This window comes from Schistocerca gregaria, chromosome 6 (genome assembly GCF_023897955.1).
Source record: "Schistocerca gregaria isolate iqSchGreg1 chromosome 6, iqSchGreg1.2, whole genome shotgun sequence".
NCBI classification, from domain to species: domain Eukaryota; kingdom Metazoa; phylum Arthropoda; class Insecta; order Orthoptera; family Acrididae; genus Schistocerca; species Schistocerca gregaria.
The window spans coordinates 336,538,229-336,563,036 of NC_064925.1; the positions used below are offsets into that span (position 1 = coordinate 336,538,229).

Genomic DNA, 24,808 nt, shown 5'->3' on the forward strand with positions numbered 1-24,808 from the left:
CCTCTTCACATGCACAGCACTGCCATGCATTTCATTGAGAAATTCAAGACACATGCTATGGCAAGGTCCTTAGTTAGTGGGAAACAATATTGTTTTGTCATTTGTGACTATTGCAAGAAAATATTATTTCTTTTGTATTTAATTGAACATGATTTTTCTTTTCTGTTCATGTATATTCCTCTAGAAAGCTGATTAACATCTGCCATGAAGCAAGTTACTGGGAATTGATGAAATTTCCAGTTCCATCCCATATAACAAAGATATATAACAAGTGGCATGATTTGAAGATACTATATGAAAGCATAGTAACAATTGCTCAGGGCTTCAACAAGATAGTAACATGTGAGTCTTTTCTTTCTTTCTACATGGTTTGTGTTATGCATTTAATGACCAGCACTAATTTGTTAAAACCAGCTCAATACAGAGATGGAAAAAATCTATGATAATCAAAGCTAATATGTTGCTGTAATGCTATTTAGCATTTGAATCGCTGTACATCTTGTGTTGTTTCATATCATTTTCAGCTTTATCTGATTCTGAGCGGTTACTCTTCAGAGAATCAATAAAGGCTTGCAATAAGAAGATTAAACCAGGACTTACATCTTTAAAGTGGAACAGTGACGTGTCTGATATGTATATTTCAGAATGTCTTACATGTATAACAGAGGTAAAATATTATGAATTATCAATGTCTCTTTGTGGTAAAATGCTTTACTAGAATTACTGCAGTATGTTTTATACTAGGATTTGTGTTGTAGTTCCACAATATGTTATTGTTCTAATTTTTCCAAACCAGATGGTACAATTGATTATTCAAAGAATCTGCTAATTAAGAAATTGAATCAATTAGAGAAATTACAAATCAAGGAATTTTACATGAAACCCAGTAATCCACTGCGGAGGTATACATTTTATCAACCATACAGTTCATCTAGAACTAACCTTACCAATTTTGCATGTAACATACACTTAATGAAAATTATTGGGTGATTCAGTAGAATTGCGTCACTACTGAATCTGATCCTTAAATTATTACAAAGTGAAATACACTTGCCAATTTCACTATCTACTCTTGCACCTGTCTTTCTATATCACCACCAGACAGTAGGACAGCAGTCTGGAGCTAGCTATCAACCAGCTAACATCTGTATGTCAGTTTGTATAATTACCGAGCAGTAATCACTTTGTCAGCATATTAGTGACAAAGTTTGTATACAGTAATCATGTTAGTGCCACGTAAGTAGTGCCCTAAAAGTACATGATCAGAAAAATTGTTAATTCTTTTGTACTTTTGGGTCTCTCCATGAGAAGTGAAGGTGTTGCTCCTTTGTTTAGTAGCAACTCAACAACGTTCAAATCATCAAACCTTTGCTGTACGTAGTGTCATATTCAGGTTTATCTGTTTTTTTTTTATTATTTATTTATTTTCATGTTAATACTTCAATTTAAATTGTACAAATCTTATGTCTGTAACCATGGATTACCCTACTGTGGTTGAGTTTCTGGCAGAAATTGTACTGGAGAGTCACTATCACACAAAAGGAGATACCTGTATTTACTGGTATTAGAGGAGTAGGTTTTTTGGTTAGAGTCAGGAATCAGGCACTGTGTAGTAAAAGAAATTAAAACAATAAAAATGCCCCACTAAATACTTAGGAATGCACCGAAAAGTAAGATTAGCTTATTTAATCAGAATATTAAAGGAATGAGTAATAAGGCAGAAGAGCTTCTTGTGTGTTTGGAAAATTGAGAGCACGAAAAGATAGGCATTGTGTGTCTTTCTGAGTACCCCATAACCAGTAGGTTAGGGAAGTTAAATAGAAAAGTTAACACTCAAGCATCTTAAACAGGTAGAAGTAATATGGGAAAAAGAGGAGCTGTTACATATATTAAGACAGAACACAAATTCAAAAACATCCAAGTTAAGTAGATTTTGATGTGATCTGCACATACAAGTGTGAGCTTGTGAATTAATACTAAAATAATAGCTCACTTTTAATTGTAAGTGTGTATAGATCTCCACTGGGAAATTTTGAACTGTTTATGAGGCATGTGCATACCTTACAATGCTCTCTATCAGATAGCAGCAAGCGGTTAATATTCTGTGATGATTTCAAAATAAATTTTCTGAAGGATTCTGATGGGAAAAATTATCAGTAAACCTTATTTGAATCCTACAATTTGATCTCAGTAATAAACTTTCCATTGCAGCTGGATGAATACAGTAAGATCGTAATTGATAATGTTTACTTTGATGAAGTTCAAAGTAAGGAAATGACTGTATACCCATTAACAAATGCCCTCTCTGATCATGACACATGGTTAGGATATATAAGATAGTACCTCACAGCATAGTTTGTCCTAAGTGGAAATCATTTAGAATGATTAATTATTCCCGGACAAACATGTTTAAGAATAGTTTACAAGAGATGACGTGGGATGAAATTTGTAATGAGCCAAATCTGATACAAAATTTAATCCATTCCTTGATAAATTCAAATTGTTATTTGAAAATAGCTTCCCACTGAAGTTAATGAGAAATGACATTAAACAGTCATGTAAGAAACCATGGATTGCTCGAGTGATTAAAGTATCTTGTGAAAGGAAAAGGGAAATGTATCTGTTGGTAAGAACAATCCTGCAGCCGCTGCACACTACAAAATTACCCAAAATTATTAAGAAAATTTTTTAACATGCACATTATCTCAGACATGGTTAATTCCAACAACAGATGTAAGTGTGAATAACAATAAAAAGCACTCAATACATAATAACTAGTCGTATTAAAAAAAATTAACAATTAAAAAGGTCGATAATGTTGTGGTGTTTCCAAAAGCCACCTCAGATGCAGTTGTCTTCAGGTCTGAGCACCCAAAGATGATAGTGGCCCCGAGTGTGCTTGTGTGTATGTGTGTGTAATGTTTTTAATGTCTGATGAAAGACTTATAAGTCTGACAACTGAATTTTCAAGCATTGTTTTTCATTTTGTGTATATGCAACACATCACCTCTCATAAATACATTCTTGTTTATAGCTGAAAAACTGATGTGACCTATCTACACCTACATGTGCCTGAGGCTCATCAGTTTCTAATTGAAGCAACAGGTTGTTATTTTCCACATTGACCACAGAGCTGTCACATGAAGTTCTTAATGTGTTTCTTCTGTTACCTGTTGCCACTTCCCACTGCCTTTATTATTCTCCCTCCTTAACCTCCATAACTTTCTTGGACTTATCTAATTCAGCCTGAAGGTCAGCAATTTTCCCTCCATGTTCCGCTATCTTCCCGTTTCTGCTACATATCCTACAAAGCCACTTAAGATCCTCTTTACTTCTCCAATTCCCACACTGCTATAGTGAACCCAGTGAAAAAAAAAACTACAGCCTCTCTCATACCATACCCCAGAGCTAACAATTCTACAGCAGCCAGAGACTTGTTGCTCATGATAAAATAATACTTTAGTATGAAAAGTCAGTCAGACTACTGTTAACCAAGAAGCATGTTTACAAAAAATTGGCCTACACGTAACTATGTAAACAAACTTCTTGTGCAAAGTTTATAAAACAAACAAATTCTTATATATGTAAAAACAAAGAAGATGTGACTTACCAAAACGAAAGCACTGGCAGGTTGATAGACACACAAACAAACACAAACATACACACAAAATTCAAGCTTTTGCAACCAATGGTTGCTACAACAGGAAAGAGGGAAGGAGAGGGAAAGACAAAAGTATGTGGGTTTTAATGGAGAGGGTAAGGAGTCATTCCAATCCCGGGAGTGGAAAGACTTACCTTAGGGGAAAAGAAGGACAGGTATACACTTGCATACACACACATATCCATCCACACATACACAGACCCAAGCAGACATTTGTGAAGGCAAAGAGTTTGGGCAGAGATGTCAGTAAAGGCGGAAGTACAAAGGCAAAAATGTTGTTGAATGACAGGTGAGGTTGAGCGGCTGCAACTTGAAATTACAGAGGTTGAGGCATGGCGGGTAACGAGAAGAGAGGATATACTGAAGGGCAAGTTCCCATCTCCGGAGTTCTGACAAGTTGGTGTTAGTGGGAAGTATCCAGATAACCCGGACGGTGTAACACTGTGTCAAGATGTGCTGGCCATGCCCCAAGGCATGTTTAGCCACAGGGTGATCCTCATTACCAACAAACACTGTCTGCCTGTGTCCATTCATATGAATGGACAGTTTGTTGCTGGTCATTCCCACATAGAAAGCTTCACAGTATAGTCAGGTCAGTTGGTAAATCACATGGGTGCTTTCACACGTGGCTCTGCCTTTGATCATGTACACCTTCCGGGTTACAGGACTGGAGTAGGTGTTGGTGGGAGGGTGCATGAGAAAGGTTTTACACCGGGCGCAGTTACAAGGGTAGGAGCCAGAGGGTAGGGGAAGGTGGTTTGGGGATTTCATAGGGATGAACCAAGAGGTTACATAGGTTAGGTGGATGGTGGAAAGACAGTCTTGGTGGAGTGGGGAGGATTTCATGAAGGATGGATCTCATTTCGGGGCAGGATTTGAGGAAGTCGTATCCCTGCTGGAGAGCCACATTCAGAGTCTGATCCAGTCCCGGAAAGTATCCTGTCACAAGTGGAGCACTTTTGGGATTATTCTGTGGGAGGTTCTGGGTTTGAGGGGATGAGGAAGTGGCTATGGTTATTTGCTTCTGTACCATGTCGGGAGGGTAGTTGCGGGATGCAAAAGCTGTTTTCAGGTTGTTGGTGTTATGGTTCAGGGATTCCGGAGTGGAGCAGATTCGTTTGCCATGAAGACCTAGGCTGTAGGGAAGGGACCGTTTGATGTGCAATGGGTGGCAGCTGTCATAATGGAGGTACTGTTGTTTGTTGGTGGGTTTGATGTGGACAGATGTGTGAAGCTGGCCATTGGACAGATGTAGATCAATGTCAAGGAAAGTGGCATGGTGTTTGGAGTAGGACCATGTGAATCTGATGAAACCAAAGGAGTTGAGGTTGGAGAGGAAATTCTGGAGTTGTTCTTCACTGTGAGTCTAGATAATGAAGATGTCATCAATAAATCTGTACCAAACTTTGGGTTGGCAGGCTTGGGTAACCAAGAAGGCTTCCTCTAAGTGACCCATAAATAGGTTGGCATATGAGGGGGCCATCCTGGTACCCATGGCTGTTCCCTTTAATTGTTGGTATGTCTGTCCTTCAAAAGTGAAGAAGTTGTGGGTCAGGATGAAGCTGGCTAAGGTAATGAGGAAAGAGGTTTTAGGTAGGGTGGCAGGTGATCAGCATGAAAGGAAGCGCCCCATCGCAGCAAGGCCCTGGACATGTGGAATATTTGTGTGTAAGGAAGTGGCATCAATGGTTACAAGGATGGTTTCCGGGGGTAACAGATTGGGTAAGGATTCCAGGCGTTCGAGAAAGTGGTTGGTGTCTTTGATGAAGGATGGGAGACTGCATGTAATGGGTTGAAGGTGTTGATCGACGTAGGCAGAGATACGTTCTGTCACCCCTACCTTCTACTTTCTTCCTAAAATTCACAAACTCAATCATCCCGGCCGCCCCATTGTAGCTGGTTACCATATGACCACCCCTACCTTCTACCTTCTTCCTAAAATTCACAAACCCAATCATCCCGGCCGCCCCATTGTAGCTGGTTACCATATGACTACAGAACGTATCTCTGCCTACGTAGATCAACACCTTCAACCCATTACATGCAGTCTTTCGTTTAGTAAGTCACATCTTCTTTGTTTTTAGATATATTTTTCCCACGTGGAATGTTTCCCTCTATTATAAACAAATTCTTATAATTTACATAATGTTCCAGGAATATGAATGAAATAATGAAAGGATATATTTTACTTAAATTGATGGAAAGAGAAAAGAACAATTGAATGAAATTCACTAAGTTAACTGCACTAAAATGTAAACAAAAGTAAGACCCAAGCCCGACTTTACGATCTTTTCAAGTTTTCTGAAAGAAAATGTAAAGAAAACTGGAACCTCTAGTAATAAGCTTGGAGTACACAAAGTTTTTTAAACTTTAAAATAATGAAAAACTCGTGTCTCACCTGTGTGGGGCTGCACTGCATGCCAAAGCACTCAGCTAAGCACTGTCTGTACATTGTTTTGTGCTAAACACATGAGCTTTCAATTATTTAATTTTAGTTCTTGTTGATGATCTTGTTGCCGTAACTGGTTCTCCATTCCAGATTGAATATGACAATATTTGTAGCTCAGTCTCCTACTTATTAGCCATCAAACAGCATTACTAGGAATAGGCCTGATGAAACTGAAAAAAAGGCCACTTTAAATCTGAAGCTTTGGTATTTAAATTAAATAAATAAAAACTCTTCATCAGCAGAAGGATGGGAGGCAAGAAGTTACAAGAATGATGTGCAAGTGCAGAAGGGATGGAAATATTCCAAGACAGATAAAAGTTACAGGAAATTGATTAGAGGTAAGATGATCTAACAATCAAGAATGATATATTGGAGTATGGCTAAAAATGCGGTGATAGTAAAAACGGATTAAGATGAAAATGTGTGAGATATGTGTGGAGAAAACAAAAGATAGAAGAAAGGTACAAAGGGAGCACAAATCCGAGAACTGTCAAGTTAAGGATGTGGAAAACAAGAGAGTCCGAGATGTAATCAAAGAGTAGCAGGAATTTTTTAATTTGGTGGCTTTATAAATCTGATTTTGATTTTTTTTTTATCTGGATGGTTCACATGTTCCTGATGTATGTTTGCAGTTTCAGCTGTTTTGTTTATTTGATTTATTGTTGATAGTAGAAAAGTTTATACTTTTTTAGAGTGCTCGGCAAATTTTTGCTTTTGAAGAACATGGTTCAAATAATTTGCACTAAACTTTGCATGAAGAAAGGAATAAAGTGCAGTACAACTTTTGAAATGTTGACTGCGGCTTTTGGCAAATGTACAATGAATGAGACAGTAGTTTACAAGTGGTACAAACATTGAGAACAGGGTCTAGAGGACATTGAAGATGACAACTGCCCTTGGTTCCCTTTCATGTCAGTTACTACCAACAATGGGGAAGAAGTAAAGGAAATGGTGCTGGAAAATCACTGAATCACCATCAGAGAGTTTGCTGATGATGTCGGCATATTCTTTGGCTTATGATAAGCAATTTTTTGGATATTTTGGGCATGAAATGTGTAGCACCAAAATTTGTTCTAAAATTGTTGAATGTCAACCAAAAATGATGTTACATAGACATAGCTCAGGAATTGCTGAATGATCTAGAACTTAAAGAAACTTATAACAGGTGATGAAACATGGTTATTTGGGTATGTTTTCAAAACCAAAGCACATTCATCTCAGTGGGTTCCTGCCTTATGATCATATGGACGATACGGAATACTAACTGCAAGTTTATGGACCGAGCTGTCCAGGGAAACGCTGGAGGCAGAAATCTGGTTAAAAGACATACTTCCCACCTAGTATTATTTTTGTTTCTCTTGGTCCTTGGTGTAGCAAATTTGTATCATTGAGTCTGTCTCTTTGCTAACCTTATTTTTGTATTTTGGTTTCTTAATTTTATTGACCACATTTTCTGTTCTCTTGTTTATCATGCTGTATTTTCTCTCTCTTCGTTAACTTTGTTTCCAAACTTTTCCCAATTATTATTTGCCTTTATTCAGATTTGACTGGAATATATGAGTATGCAAATAAGGATTGTATGGTTTGTTTGCATACACAAGTGAAGTTGGAGTGCCAACTGTTCAATGCAGCATTATGATAAATAACAGACTACTCTGATGAAGCTAGGGGGTTTTTCATCTTTTTTTTTCCTGAAAAGAGTTTCAGGTCCACTGTGGGCTGTGTTTACCAATATCTCATTATCAAATTTAAATGAAGTTATGGCCTGTTATTTCTGCTGCTATGCACATGTTCTATCATATTTTGTAGTACCTACACACAGAAAAGATGTAGAGAACAAATTAAAAAATGTGATAAAGAAAAGTCAGTCCTATAGTCAGTCACAACATCCATTTCAGTGAACCGAACTCTTTTGGATTTAGAGATTTAAGTTATCTCCTGATTTTGGACCTGTCCTTACATTCATCACCAACTTGTTTGTTTTCTCACACATTTGCTCACTTGTCATATATGTGTCTTGGTGAGATTCTGTCACTAAGCTAATCTAATCAGTCCTGTGCTGTAACATATCACTCTGGCAGAATGATGTGTCACACTAAGTCTACACAGCTGACTAGTGGTGGTCATGATTGTTGAAACAACACAGTAGTTTACTAGTTGGGAATGGGAAGCTGTTTCTGTGTCTTTGTTATCCGTTTTGCATGGAACGTTTATATGAATGGATGCCACATGTCCACAAGGTGTGACAGTGATTGCAGTGTTACCATGAATTGCAGTAGATGCTTGGGGTTTGTGTAACTTCCATAAGTCAATATTCCAGTTTGGAGTAGCACAGTCCATCACTGAGGAAACGCATGCACTGTGACATGCTGAATGTCACCACAGAACAGAGATCTTTAAAAAAGAACTATTAAAAATGTCATTAGTCAAATGTACGATCTCAAACTGTATGTATGAGTGATGTATTTCTGTTGCTAAATGTTGAAATATGATAAGTGCTTGTACGTAAAGATATAGCATCAGCATTTGGTAAAAGAAGTAGTATGTCGTATTTCTTTATAAAAGTAAAAAATTAGTGATGATGTAAATAAAATAGAAAGAAACTTCCACATGGGAAAAATATATTAAAAACAAAGATTCCAAGACTTACCAAGCGGGAAAGCGCCGGCAGACAGGCACAATGAACAAAACACACAAACACACACACAGAATTACTAGCTTTCGCAACCGATGGTTGCTTCTTCAGGAGAGGGAAGGAGAGGGAAAGACGAAAGGATGTGGGTTTTAAGGGAGAGGGTAAGGAGTCATTCCAGTCCCGGGAGCGGAAAGACTTCCCTTAGGGGGAAAAAAGGACAGGTGTACACTCGCACACACACACATATCCATCCGCACATACACAGACACAAGCAGACATATTTAAGGGCAAAGAGTCTTTAAATATGTCTGCTTGTGTCTGTATATGTGCGGATGGATATGTGTGTGTGCGAGTGTACACCTGTCCTTTTTTCCCCTGTGTGTGCGAGTGTACACCTGTCCTTTTTTCCCCCTAAGGGAAGTCTTTCCGCTCCCGGGATTGGAATGACTCCTTACCCTCTCCCTTAAAACCCACATCCTTTCGTCTTTCCCTCTCCTTCCCTCTTTCCTGAAGAAGCAACCATCGGTTGCGAAAGCTAGTAATTCTGTGTGTGTGTTTGTGTGTTTTGTTCATTGTGCCTGTCTGCCGGCGCTTTCCTGCTTGGTAAGTCTTGGAATCTTCGTTTTTAAAAATTAGTGAAGTTTATCTGATTACAGAATAAACACAGCAGGAACAAAGTTAAGTGAGTTGTGCTGACTCAGTCCAAGAAGGTGTTGTTGTTGTTGTTGTTGTTGTTGTTGTTGTTTTTTTTTTTTTTTTTTTTTTTTTTTTTTTTTGTGTGTGTGTGTGTGTGTGTGTGTGTGTGTGTGTGTGTGTGCAGGTACAGCCGTTCAGAACTTAGATAACAAAGTTGAATCTGAACACACATATATTAAAAGGATATCATTGCAGTCACAAGATTGATTCATGATTGGTGGCTCTCTTTCCCATTGTAGAACTGCTAATTACCCATTTACTCCCAATTTTCTTTTTCAAATACAATATAAAAAGTGAAGTGTCCTCTGCCAAAAGTGTGATAATTTAGACCTTCTTGTTTAAAATTTGTGCATGTGATTTTAAAAGGTGCTTTACAGAGTATGTCATCTTGCTTTATTAGCGTGACTCATAAGACATGGGGAAATATTGATTTTAAATGAATGTGTATTTTTTATAGCTTCAAGACTTCGTTGATGATTTTAAGAAATCAAATTTGGAAATTGTAAGGATCTGTGAAAAAGTTTGTGATTCCCCGCTAATATTAATCGAGCCAATGAGGTCTTTTGAATTACCAGAACTAAAAGATCATTTGAATCATTACAGGTGAGACCCCTTTTCATTCATTTTCTGTAGTTTTTTATTTTGTGATATTTTCAAAACATGTTTTGGAGGTCGTATACTTCTTCAGAATATGCTGTCAACTAGATAGGAATACATGCAACAACAGATATCTTTATGTTCTATAGTCTGTTGCACTGCACCAAGGACATCATTACTGCCTCTAAAATTTGGCTGAGAATCTGTCAGTCATTGTCAAAATGAGTCAGTGAATGACTGCATGGTTCGAAAGTGTGCTTATTTATTTTTGAAACTCCAGAACCATGTGACTCAATGGGAAGATGAAATTGCTTGTGTCGTGAAGATGTACAGGGTGACACAGAATGAGCAGTGGCAGCTATGGGCAAGTGGCAGCACTGCGGGTTCATGACAGTTAGTGAGTAAACAGTCCGCCATTTCAGTAATCATGGATCAGTGGAACAGATAACAGCATGTTAGCCATAAAAATGTTTTATAAAAACCAATGATAGTTTGGTAGCGGTCCAGAGGGAATTTTGATGTTTTTATAATTTAGGACGTCAGAAATCACTAACATTCATGTTGAGAGTCAGCCTAGAGACACAGACGTCACAATGCTGTTCCATCAAAACACACGATGAAATGTTGGCTTAATAACACTGAAGTGACTGGATCTGCCCTCAAGAAGAAGGTAACAGATGATCAAGAAGTGTTCATTCTCCAGAGAGCGTAGATGTTGTTTGTGAGTCTGTTTTAGGGAGCCCATGACATTCAATTTGTAAGCAAGCAGCAGTGGTTGGAATGTCTCGGGAGAGTGTTTGCAGAATTCTTCATCTTGATTTAAACTTTCATCCATACAAACTACAGATGGTGCAACAATTGAAGGACAAAGATTACCAGTTACGATTAGGATTATGTCGACAAATGATGATAAAAATAAACAATGACAATGAATTTCTAAACAAGTTGTGGATGTCAGATGAGGCACATTTTCATCTCACAGTTTATGTGAATAAACAGAACTGCCATTACTGGGCAAACACAAATCCTAATGATGTTCATGAGTGCCCTTTGCACGCTAGTTACAGTGTCAGTACAGTGTTTTGTTTCATCACTTTTTCGAAATGAACAGGGAAACACAATAACTGTCAATGCTGAATAGTTATGGAGATGTTAAGAACTTTTGTTACACCTGCATTGAACAACTTTGCAAACATACAAGAAGCCTGATTTCAACAGGATGGAGTGACATCACACACTGCATGGCAGTCAGTGACATATGTGCGAGAATTGTTTGGCAACCGTGTGACCTCAAGATTTATCCTTCCTGGCCCCCTAGATCGACAGATTTATCTTTTTGTAATTTTTTTTTTGTGGGGCTATCTCAAGAACAAAGCCTACACAACTCAATCAAGAACCCTGGATGAGTTACAACAGAGAATTTGGGATGCAATTCACAGTATCCCAGCTAAGATGTTCCAGCAGTCAATGAGGAAACTCAACAGCAAATTTCACGAATGTATTTGTACAGGAGGGTGCCATCTAAAGGATGTAATTTAAAAAAAAAAAATGATAAATGCCGTCATCGTTTCATAAATGGCAAAGTTGTAAGGTTTCAATTTCTATGAATGCAATTTCTTTCCTCCATTGCTTCTAGTTTTATTGGATTGTGGAAATGTTCCCGTTTTTCTGTGTCACCCTGTACTAACACAATAGTGAAAGTCACTGATGAAATTAACATGTCAAAGATAAAATATTGCAAGCACTAAGTAAAAAAAAAAAAATAATAATAAAACAAAAAATTAAAAAATAAATAAATAAATAAATAAAAAAACAGCATCAACCAAAAAACTGCATATACTTGCACTGTCTGTTTGGGTAGATTAAGTACGACAGAAATTTTTTGGTATGTGAAAAACACATGATATATGTGAAAACTACTTTATTAACAATGTAGAGGGTGTGGGTATGTTCTGGTGGAGGTTGGTGGTTTGGGGGTGAGTTCGAAACCATTTGGAAGTTGTATAATCCCTTTATTACAGCTGTAGTTCATAGTACAACTCAAACCCACGTCAGGTGCTGCTGGAAGGTGGACCTTGACCCATGAATCATGTCGGCAATGCTTTGCAGTAGGACTCGGACCACTGTTGTGCTTAGCTTATACTGTGTCCTGCATGGCCAATGAAAGTGATGGGCTGATGGCGACTTGTTCTGGCAAGGGCCCTAGTGGCTGGGTGGCTAGGGGGCCCCATTCCTGCTCTTGGGGCATCAGATGCTGGCTGGATCCCATTGGGATGTGGTCTTCTTGCTATGACAGCAGAGCAGTGACAACCTCACATTGAAAGCCGCCACTATGACAGTTGATTACCCGATAACTCACTGCTTCGACCTATAGCCAGCCTGCCTGGATGGCCAGTATTTATTCGCACCAAAATTGGTTTGTTGTGTTGCAGTTACAGAAGGCATATATACCACTTGCCAAAGTGTCACTGGTTACAGTAAGGCACTGACCACCCAGCAGATGGCAATGCCCAGTGAACGCTGTGACACAGTGCTGTGTCAGAGTATTGCTGTAAGTGGTCTACTGTGAAATTGTGTTGTTACGATGACTTAATCAGCCTGATATGTACTCTGAGCTGGACTATAGCATTCTTCCAAAATCCCATAATACGTTGTGCTACAATTTCAAAGTTGTTTATACCTAGTATAGAACATTATAAAGAAACATTCTTGGTTAGCTCTTTTACGGCTTTTCGAACACAGATCTGCAGCGGTATGAAACCTCAGTGCATTGTTCGGTGCTCAGGGTACTTGTTACTTAACCCGTTGGTTGCCCATTGGCACCTTGCTGACACACAGGAGCCTCTGAAACATATGCAATAGCACAAGTACCACTCTTTTACAAAAATAATAATATTTTCTTAACAATTTCATTCTGAATATGCTTTGCCTGTGTGTAAGATTCCTCCTCCACAAAATAAAACCTTTGCCAAAAGTTTCTGTTTCTTTGTACTTCTGAATGGATTTGAGAGGCCTATTTAAACATCTCCGTACCATACATTTTGATTCCCACTAAAAGATAAAGTTCTTTAAATCTTGAATACTACACATACCACTCACGTTTCATGAACCTGGGTGTGACTATTACAGCTGCCTTTGGGGAAGTACTCTTGTAGTTACAAACAGAATCTCATAGAAAGGTAAAATTTTATTAGCCAGTTTATCGATGTTTATACTTAATTTATGGCTCCTGAGCAAGATCAAGTCTCACTCCTCTCTCTTTTTGCCCTTCACACTTCTTTACAAGTTGCTTGTGCATTTGTTTCAAAATCAAGGGACTTTCTGTTATTTAATAAAGAACATTCCACCCACTTCAGCAATGGTTCACACTCTATCTGATTGCCTGTGCTTAAAGCTGAGAAACTGGTGGTGATGTGTAGTCACTCATTCAGTATAATGTCGGAAGTGTAGTACCAACGCCAGTCATCTGGTGTTCCTGTTATCACAATATGTACTACAAATCTACTGTATCAAACCCATTATCCATTCAGAAGGGTTAGCTTGAAGAAAATATCTCAATATTAACAAGTCTTAACATCTTCCCATGCCAAAAATTCTCTGAGATTTTGTGCCACACATTGTGAGACATGCGAAAGTGACACTTTTCTTCACACTTTTGATGACAGTTTTTTTTATACCCTCAAAGGAGGTCTGTTAATTACTACTGCCAACAAGTGTTTCTCTTATAGGGCCATCAAGATATTTAGCTTTGTTGAGGTATCATTTTACAAACTGCATTTAACCACCTTGACAGTTATTATAAGGTTACAACCTTCATAGTTCTCTCGTTACCTTTTTGGTGAGTTCCTTTTGTCCATTATTTGGCTTTGAAGGAATTCTCAAAGTCTGTACAATGTATAAATTCCCACAAATTCATTGTAACCTATTGGCCACTGTGACTTCTAAATGTCTTTATGACATGCGTCTCTTTATTCTAATAACCAGGTACAGAGCCTTTAAATTCCTTAGAGAATATGACAGGATGTTGCTCTCCAGCTGGTTTGAATGTGGGAAAGAGGTTTCTTCCTTTATTTGGTGGTTAATTTCTCCAACAAAGTACTATTATTACTATTTTTGTGAGTATTTCTGCTACTGGTTTTTGAATCCTCTCAATATTATTTTCAGTCTTGTATTGCTGGAACTGAACAATGGCCCTATCTCTTCCCATAAACTAAAAAAATGTTTGTTAGTCATTTCTACCACTTCCTTTGTTTTCTGAACCTCATGTTGCACCCTCCGCTGTTCTCTTTCTATCTGTTCCACTCTGTTAACGAAGTTCTCATTATGTATTACCTATTCATGTAGGTACTCTATTCCAGTGGGTGCTGGATCCCCTTCACCCTCCATCTTAATAACTAGTTCCTTTATTCTAAGTAAACCTGTTCTAACCTTTTTTTTGAAAACATGCGTTCTTATATTCAGTTGACTTTCAATCTGTTTCACATTGGTGCTGAATCTGTCTATCTACTGACTCATTTTATCTAAGCTGTCCTGCAACTGCTTCATAAATGTATCATGTATATTTTTCCATGGATTGCATATACAAAGTCATTCTTTTATCATGTACTACTGCTGCCATGATTTAAGCTATAAAAACTATCATTACTACCATAGAAACTGATACTCCACAACTATTAATATACATATTTACTACCAAAAACGGTATTGGTCACACTTGACTACTTAAAATTCATTATCACACTAAGGTAACCAGATAACAATAAGAAAAGACTGTGTTGCTGCTCACCACAGAGTATGAAGAGTAACTGCTAAAAGCAAATATGTCATTTCAAAAACAGATTGTTTCTGCATGTGTTAAAATTGAAGCTGCAATGGTTTCACTACCATTCAGCATATGAATATATGTTCTTAATGTTACCTTGTATATCTATCATACTTGATATTTCAAAACTTGGACCACATTATTTTCTATCTGGGCTGTTTTATGCAAGGATACTGGAGACTAAGGTACTGAACATCCAGGAATATAAATGTGTCCACCTTATATTGCTGGGTGGCTCGTCATTAACTGTGCATGACGTGTGTCTTACGTAACTGTATAGTGTGGATGGCGGTGCTGAGAGCTTGTCCATGGTAGTTTCTTGTTATTATGGATTGTTAAGGAATATATTGTAACCATCACCAACAGCCATAAACATTTATTTAAGGAGATTATGAGTGTCCCACTTGTGTTAAATTTGCCAATTTCATGACCCATTTTCTCAAGAACTACTTCATCCAACTTAATTAGACTTTTGCTGTTTATTTATACATGCTTTGTGTACTTACACTCCTCTGGTTTGGTTGAAGTATATATTCTAGAAGTTAGAATTTTTTTCTGTTGTATTTTTTTGTCACATATTTTCCTTAAATGTGTGTGCATTTCACTGGAAATATACAACCAACGTCTACCATTCTAGAAGTACAGTATCACAAGGGTATCATAAATTAACTTAAAAAAAAAAAATGAAGAGTCTGTTTTCTATAGTTTCTGAGAAAATAGGTCATTTCCCTGAGAAATTTTTTTTCAGCATTTACTATTTTAAATTAAACCTCACGTTTTAATAAAGACAACAGTTGAAGCATTGGAGCACTGTATTCTTTTATGATCTTGTACATTGTCTGCATGCATCCTCTTCTTCCTCTCCAAAAAAACTGGCCTCCTTGGATGATTTCTGGGCTGTTAGCTCAGTTTTGCTGACTTAATCTGTGTCAAGTTCCTCCAGTACAGCTTGTGTATTCCCACTAGTCTTCTCTTCCAGCTCCTCCAAGACTTTAAGTCTGCCACAGTATTACAATAATTAAGTGTGATGCCAGCGACATACACACCGACCCTCACTGTGTGGAACCCCATAAACATATTTTTAGGTTCGCTTGTCCAAAGCTTATTGTTGAATGACTCATTTCATATTTTGGAGATGCTGAGATGTGATACACACAACAAAAAGATTCACACAATTATAGCTTTCGGCCATTAAGGCCTTTGCCGTCAGTAGACACACACGCGTGCACACGCACACACACACACACACACACACACACACACACACACACACACACACACACACACATCTGAAGTCTCAGAGAGCTGAAACTACATTCCATCCTGGATTTTCCATTGTTTGATCATTTCATATTTTGTGTTTTTCCTGCCAGACATTTCTTCAATAGACCTGGGCTTTCCAAGCTCTATAAACACTTGTAGACTCAGGCAAAGAGTTCTCATGGGCAAACTTTTCAAAAGTTACAGGTGATTCAGCTTTTTTATGATTATATCACTCGCCTGGATGAGGGTTGTGGACATGCTTGTCTTCTGTTCATATTTTATGGAGAAAGATTGCCTACACAGCTTTTTTCATCTCATATAGGTCATTTTATTTGACTTTTTATTCTGGCAGTTGATTGATGGTATTGTCTAGTAGTTGACTCCTGATTGTCTTGCCATCAGACAATGGTTTCTTCAACAGCTCTGCATCCTCTGTTTTACCAAGAATATCACATGCACAATTTAAACAGGAATCACAACTGTTATGCCAGTCCTACCAACTTATACAGCAATGTCTACATTAGAATTTAAATCATACCACAGCCTTCCATACCTTATAGGTATTGAGATATTAATTTTTAACTGACTAATGGTTTATTATATCCCAAAATAATGTGCTATACAACTAAACCAAATTGTACCCTAAATTAACAAGCAAATTCCAAATAATGTTTTTGCATAAAAAACAAAAATTAAAATTTTCCATTGATCATTAACACAAAATCAGTTTTCTGTAACAACAGAAGAAAATGAAGACTTTGCTACCTTCCAAAAGAAGTCCGTTGATGAGCTAGAGTCCAATAACATAAACACACACACACACACACACAAACACACACAAACACACACACACACACACACACACACCCCTATGCACCTGCATTGAACCATCTGGGGACGCAATGCCACGGTTGCGCTCGGCAAGTGGACTGGGGAGGGAGTTGTGTTTGGCCATGTGGGTAGAGGGAGAAAGAGTTGGGAAGCAGAAGGATGTGTGAGGATCAGTACCTTGGCAGCTTGGAGAGAGGCAGCGGATGTGTGGGACAGGAATGTGGGAGGAATGAGTGGCAGGTGCACAGGATAGGCATGTGAAACGCAGGTACGGGAGCTGGAGTGGTGCCATCTCGATCCTTCCCTTCATCTCCAGCTTTTCTGGACTACCGAGGTGGTAGTGGTCCTCCTAACAAATCCTTTGCTTCTGTAACCGCTTCGATCTCCACAAACTCATAGTCTCCAAACCTATACCCAACAGTTGCTCCTCGTTCCTTACACCCTCTACCTAACAGTCCCCCCCCCCCCCCCCCCCCCCCTTGCCCCCCGCTCTCCCTCTCAGTCATGTCACTTCCTCCCAGTTCAAACTTCCACAGAGTTCCATCATGCACTGCCCATCACTGGCTGCAGTATTTGAGTGTCACCTGCCTAGCCCATCTACCTGCCACCCCTCCCTCTCACATCCCTAATCTGCACACTTTCTGCCTCCTTCCAAGCCACTGGCTACCCATCCCCAAACCTTTATTCTGCTTTCCATCTCTTCTTTCACCCAACTGGTGTGACACACCCCAATCCAGCAATCCACCTGCTGAACTGCAACCTTGACACTGTGTCTCCAGCTGGCAGAATGTACATGCATGCATGCATGCATGTGTGTGTGTGTGTGTGTGTGTGTGTGTGTGTGTTTGTACTCTAGCTTGTAAAAGCTAAACTTTCCTATGTACACCGAGAAAAAGCAATAGTGTGATGTACATGTATAGACAAACAAATGATTACAATTTCAGAAAATTTGTGTGATTACTTCAAGAGAAAGAGCTACACAAATTGAGCAAGTTATGACAAGTTGGCCTACCTTTGGCCCTTATGCAAGCAGTTATTTGGAGTTGTTTGATGTCCTTCTGAGGGATATTGTGCTAAATTCTGGCCAATAGGCGCATAAGACTGTCAAAATCTTGAGCTGGCCCATAATGCTCAAAATATTTTCAATTGGGGAGAGATCTGGAGACCTTGTTTGCCAATGTAGGGTTTGGCAAACATGAAGATGAGCAGTAGAGTCGCTTGTTGTGTGTGAGCAGGCATTACCTTGTTCAAATGTAAGCTCAGGGTGGCCTGCCATGAACGGCAACAAAATGGGTTATAGAATATCATTGATGTACCACTGTGCTGCAAGAGTGCCATGGGTGACAACCAATGGATTGTCTGGCCATATGGTGGGTGACAGTCAAGTTGGTATCCAATCACTGTCCAAGGTGTCTCCAGACATTGCTGGCCATTGCGGCCCAGTTCTAAGTGGGACTCATCCCTGAAGTACATTTCACTCCAGTCAATGAGCTTCCAGGCCAGAGACATGTCTGGAGATGCCCTGGACAGCGATGGGATACCAATCTGACTGTTGCCTGCCATACTACCCAACAACCAGGAGTGATGGTCTGGGGTGCCATTCCATTTCATAGCAGGGCCCCTTTGGTTGTCATCCATGGCACCATTATAGCATTGAGGTGCATTGACAATATTCTATGACCTGTTTTGTTGCCCTTCATGGCAACCCATCCTGTGCCTACATTTCAGCAAGGTAATGCCTGGCCGCCTGTGGCGAGAGCTTCTACTTCTTGTAATCATTCTTGCCAAACCTTTCCTTGGCCGGCAAGGTCACTCTGTCTCTCCCCAATTGAGAATGTTTGGAGTATTATGGGCAGGAACCTCCAACCAGTATGAGATTTTGACAATCTTATTCACCAGTTGGACAGAATTAGGCACGTAGATCACATAACTAATGAGGAGGTTTTGAATAGAATTGGGGAGAAGAGGAGTTTATGGCACAACTTGACAAGAAGAAGGGACCAGTTGGTAGGACATGTTCTGAGGCATCAAGGGATCACAAATTTAGCATTGGAGGGCAGCGTGGAAGGAGACTAAGAGATGAATACACTAAGCAGATTCAGAAGGATGTAGGTTGCAGTAAGTACTGGGAGATGAAGAAGCTTGCACAGGATAGAGTAGCATGGAGAGCTGCATCAAACCAGTCTCAGGACTGAAGACTGAAGACAGACAGAGGCACAATGTCCCTGAGGATTCATAAGGGCTAGATGTGGACCAACACATTACTGACATGCTCAATGTGTGAAGCTCTTTCTCTCGAATAAATCGCCCAATTTTTTTGAAATTCTTATCATTTATGGGTCTTTACCTGTATATTACAATTACCTATTTCCATCCAATGCAGATAATTCCTTCCTTTATTTTTGCATTTTTTTCTTACAATGTATTCTTCTGTAACAAAAATTTTTGTTGTCCATTAGTCCATAAAACCATATAATAATAGTTTCTGATTTAAGTAAATATAAATCCAAGCAAGCCTACTTCATTGTTATTGCATAGTACATTCATAATATTAAACACAAATAAGACTCACAGTGCTGAAAACCATATGATCATTAAATAGAACCAATGTAATAAGGTCTACCTTCTTATGGAGTGCAGATAATAGGCATGCAGTAAATTGAAAAGCATGGCAGTAACTTTCTAAATACAAATCCATTTCCTTTCCTATTGAAAAGCACTGGTGCTCCTGATTCACTTTGTAGTAGCAGAGTCAATTAATAGCAGCTATCGAAGGAAGACCTGTGGGCAGGCCAGCCAGTTCACAGCCTTGTATTGACCCATTATAGAGTTTCATGTGACCAGTCCATGATATGAGCGGATGAAACAATATGGAGGCACCCTCGTTGGATGTGGGAGATGTTATCCATATCTTCTAAGAGCCAGAGAGAGAGAGAGAGAGAGAGAGAGAGAGAGAGAGGGGGGGGGGGGGGGTGGGAAGAGAGAGAGAGAATAATATAAACTTCTCTCTCTCTCTCTTTCTTTCTTATATTTTTCTGAGAGTGAAGTTTACATTGTTTTCAGGTTTGTCTTCTTTTATACCTTCATTGCTCTGTACATCATCATGTAATAAAGCAACTAAGATTCATACGCACTGTAGATGTCAAGGGTGAATAAATGCCAAGTGGACACTGGACATTGTGTGGTACCAGTGTCTAATCAGTTTTTCCATGCAGTGAGGTACCATCAATGCCAATTGTCTTTGTCATTAGCAGTGTCAATTATAGGAGTTTGTCAAGCATTGGTTTCTTCATTAGTGAAATTACACAGTGATGAATGTATTTTATTTCTGCCAATGGTCAAAAAACTTTTGGTTCTTAAGACTACCACTTTTGGTCAACAGTGGCCATTTTCAGATCTGCAGCAATACATGGGAAACGAAATAAAACTAGTGAACAGATTGCGTCTTAGACCAATAAAATATGCCATAACAGTTATTACATCCATGGATGTGAATGCATGTGCTTAAAATGTGATGAGTCATATCTGCTTTATAACATGTCCAAATATAACTATATCCTCACAAAAGCAAAATCAGCTTAGCATTGTTGCATGTATTTAAAATACAGTGTAAACAAGGCCACAGTTCTGGCTGAGTCATTCCTCCTCTATAGCTACTGTTCATAACAAACTGTAGTACAGTAGCTACATAATATATTTGTGCCGTAAGCTCGTTAGTTGTTGCTGCTTGTAAGTCTACACATATTTGTCAATTATAAAGTTGTACAGTATGCAATAAATGAGGAGTAGAATACGTACAGTCTATAGTGGGATTGCCATATTTGTAAGGTATTACAGTGATAAAGTGTAATAATTAGAAACAAGAATAAAGTTTAATTTAAAATTGTCAAAAGGAAATGACTGAGTATAATATATGATGCTGAGACGCTCTTGTGGTCATTTTAGATAAAAATAATAACAAACATATGAACAAGTTTATGGAACTAATAAAATAACGTAAAGTTGATAGAATAACTGGGGAAAGAAGGGGAAAGGATGAAAACAGTAGACTAAAGTAAGCAAACAGCATAGCCACCAGAATGCAGCATAGGCGAGAAGTCGGAGGAACTTAACTGCCAGAGGGCCTCATGTACCCTGCAACATGCTGTTCTAAGAAAAGTATAATAAAATATTGTAACATTTACTTCATACGGTTATCTTGCTAATCAAATGTATTACATAAGCAGGAAAGGGAGAATCAAATGCGAGAGTAAAATATGTGCAATGATGTAAAGTTGATTTTGTATGTATTTTGTCATGATGCCTCTAAGACTTTATTACATTAGGACATGTTATAAAACCATTATGCCCCATCACATTTTAAGCATCTCCAAGAAAGTGATAAGTTTTCATTGTTGCATATTTTGTTGTTCTATGACATAATCTGTTCACTAGTTGTGTTTCATTTCCCATGTTTCGCTGCAGATCTGAAGACAGTCATTGCTGACTGAAACTGGCAGTCTAAGGACCACAGGTTTTGTGATCATTGGTTGAAATAAAAGAAATTCATTCCACACCTCCTTTTTTAATCTGCAACCATGTTGCAGCTTGTCACACAGTGAAGAATTACTGAGGGCAGTAATAATCAAGCTTTGTATTCTATGGACTGAAACAAAGTGCAGTGTCAGTTCACACTTTATATTACCTAGTATTACTCCTCTTCGTGTTTTGTTTCATTGCTTGTCATTTCTTTACAGTCTGTTTGATTCTAGCCATCACATCATTTGGCTGCAGAATACGTGTTACCATGTTCTAGCCTTCATTGTGTCAAAGCAAAAATTGGCTTATAATAAGACTACATAAATATTTACACCTTTTACTTCATTTCATTGTTCACTATGTGAAGTGTAATCCATGAAGTGAATGTCACATGATGTCACATGAAAAAAATTGAAGCTACAGTGAGTTTCTGGTCTTGTTAAATGAAATATGTGCATGTGAGATGGATGATGCTAACCCTTCCTTCTGCCATACTCATGACTATTATGTGATGTCAGCATGATATTAATGTATGATGAATGTCTCCACTTGATACTAATAACTTTTTATGTGCTTTTCAGGGATGGTGTAATTCAAGTTATCAGCAGCTATTATCAAGAAATAATGCAGTATCTAAAGATTGTGTATGAGGGATTTGGTGAGCACATTGAAATGGTGAGGCATGTTATGTTGCAGAGTAAGCTGGGCAAACAGCTTCTGTGCATACTACTTCATTAATCTATAGAAGTTAATTTCTAATAAGAATAACAAATTTTCTCTTTTTTAGGTTTTAATGCTGATTTTATGTAATGTTTTTAGCTCAAGAATTGTTTATACCCATTGAATAGAGCTAAACATTAATTAATTTAAATGGGTAATGTTGTTCATTCTACTTTCAGTAATTGATGATTTTGTACAAATACATATATCTTCTGGCAGTATTAACAATAGTGGTATAAAAAGGGAATTCATTTCAAAAATTTACTAAATTTACAGTTTACCTTCAGGTTGTGTTACAGTCAGTGAACATGTATAAAATGAAATAATGACACTACTCCTAGCTTTCAAAACTACAGGTTCATTATGGCAGAATACAAGAAATAAATGGTAGATATTTTGCAAGGATGAGTTTGGAGACAGGTTACTCAGAGGAAAGTTTGAGAAGGATCCATCTTGTCTGCAAATGATAAAAGGCAAAGATGAATAAAAAGGCTTCAGACACCAATAGAAGCACACCACTAAGTACTGTGCCTGTCAAATCAAAGACAGTTCAGAGTGGTAGAGGAAGAAGTAAAAATCCACATAAACAAAATGAAAATAACAAGTGGAGAGAATAAGATAAATATCAGCTGAAGTCAAAAGAAAATGAAACACGTGAAAAAAACATAAGTAAACCATTTCTTAGTTCAAAAGTAGATGCTGTAATTGGGTACCTCTTTCAATGCTAGTCAATTGTCAGGATGAGCATTACTGTAAGGGAATTTGGTTCTACAGCATTATGACAGGGTGAAAAACACTAAATAAATTAGTTTTTCTCTCTCAGCATGTGGGCTGGCTGGGTTCTTCCTTGGCTCAGGCATGAGGTAGAATGGAACAGCATTTTTACATAAGATAACTTTTATTGAAAGTTTTGTACAACAGTTTCCTTACTGTATTGTTCTGGCTGGGAGAGCGGCAGTTGTGTCGTTGGTGAAGCATTCTGCTTGCGTGAGCGGTGGCATCTGATAATGCGTGGCGGGGTGTATCTCATGTCACCGTCTCACCCAGTTGACTGGAGGCACACCTCGTGAAGTGGCCCGTTTAATTATTGAGAACGAAGTTGTGAATCAGATGGTGATACCTTGGATGCAGCATCCCAGTGTTTCTCTTCTCTAAGTGGCCATGTCTGTCCGTGTTGTGCGTTGGCCAGCAGAGCGGCGTGGCAAGGGAAGGCCAATGTCCCAGACTCAAACAAGGGACTCCAGCTTGCCACTCTTCGGCTGCCAGATCTTCATCACCAGCTCACAAGTGACGGCCGATGTGAGGCCATCTCCTTCCCGTCCTCAGGAGTCACCCGGGTACGTAAAAATCAGTCATCAAATACCTTCAGTCTTCTGGCGGCGAGGCTGCTGCTTGCTATTCCATTACAGCGGTGTACTTGGTGCTTCTGTGTACAATGTAGTCTCTTAGTGTATGACGGTCTTCAGCTCCGAAACTGAACTGAAAACTACTACCGTCGGGCCCACTGCGTCTCGTGTATTTATTCACTTCAGTTCACTGGATGTGAATGACTTCACGGTCATTGCCTCTTCTGTCACGTTGAAAACCTTCTCGAAGAATCTTCTTAACATCGGTCATTGGCTCTGGGAATGTAGGCGAGGGCCTTTGATCACATGTGACAATTGAGAAACACGTGAGCTGGTCATTGCCTCTTCTGTCACATTGAAAGGCTTCTTGAAGAATCTTCTTAACGTCGGTCATTGGCTCTTGGAATGTAGGTGAGGGCTGTTGATCACATGTGACAATTGAGAAACATGTGAGCTGGTCGGGCGATGTCCTGACGGCTGAATCGAGAGCTTCCCCTTGAGTGGGGAGGGTGATGGCCTGTCCTGGACTTGCTGACTTCACATCATTGCCTCTTCTGCTCTGCCCGCTGTGTGCCAGTGTGTAATTCTTCTAAAGTAAACTAAGTTTTTCATTTATTTTCTAATTTCTACTTCACATTGATTTCACTAATTTATTTACCTATCTTATGTACCACTCAACAATGCCAGAACTGTTAGTACATTTATCACCCTGAGAGGCAAGACAGTCTAGCCGCTACTAAAAAATGTTTGTGGTTGCCTACGGAGTCATGATTGTACCCATGCGTGCACCTCTTTGTCCAAAGGAAATGAACTCTAATAATGTGGAAATCACATTGGGAGAGATCGGTACTGTATGAAGGATGTGTAAGAGCTCCCCAGTAAAACTTCTGCAGTGCAGTCAAAACATTTTGGCAACATGTGGACGGTCACTATCTTGAAACAGAATGATGCTGCCCATCAACTTTCCTGGGCATTTGGACTTGCTGGAATGCTTCAATTTTTGCAGTGTCCATGTATCATTGTGGATTAGTTGTGGTGTAGTAATTGATGATTTTGTATAAAATACATGTATCTTCTGGAAATATAAACATGGTGGTATAAAAAGGGAAATTCATTTCAAAAACATTGGGGCCATGCATTCATGGTCATCATGACTTTTCTGGGGCTGACTTACATTACTTTGGATTTTTTCGTTGAGGGTGAATCCTTGTATTTCCATTGTTGGCTCTGATGCTTGCTGTTTGGGTCATGTTTCATCTGCCAAGAGAAT

General features: G+C 38.7%; 1 protein-coding gene across 1 annotated transcript in view; it reads left to right on the top strand.

The window, feature by feature from the left end:
* LOC126278873 (dynein axonemal heavy chain 2) overlaps positions 1 to 24,808 on the top strand; it is a 914,655-nt gene that overhangs the window by 157,383 nt on the left and 732,464 nt on the right. Inside the window, 12 exon segments of the mRNA XM_049979148.1 lie at positions 185 to 342; positions 525 to 667; positions 9,899 to 10,044; positions 12,636 to 12,750; positions 13,458 to 13,572; positions 13,767 to 13,794; positions 13,858 to 14,133; positions 14,877 to 15,117; positions 20,094 to 20,271; positions 21,706 to 21,742; positions 22,054 to 22,169; positions 22,260 to 22,278. Coding sequence (XP_049835105.1) covers positions 185 to 342; positions 525 to 667; positions 9,899 to 10,044; positions 12,636 to 12,750; positions 13,458 to 13,572; positions 13,767 to 13,794; positions 13,858 to 14,133; positions 14,877 to 15,117; positions 20,094 to 20,271; positions 21,706 to 21,742; positions 22,054 to 22,169; positions 22,260 to 22,278 — 1,572 coding nt within the window.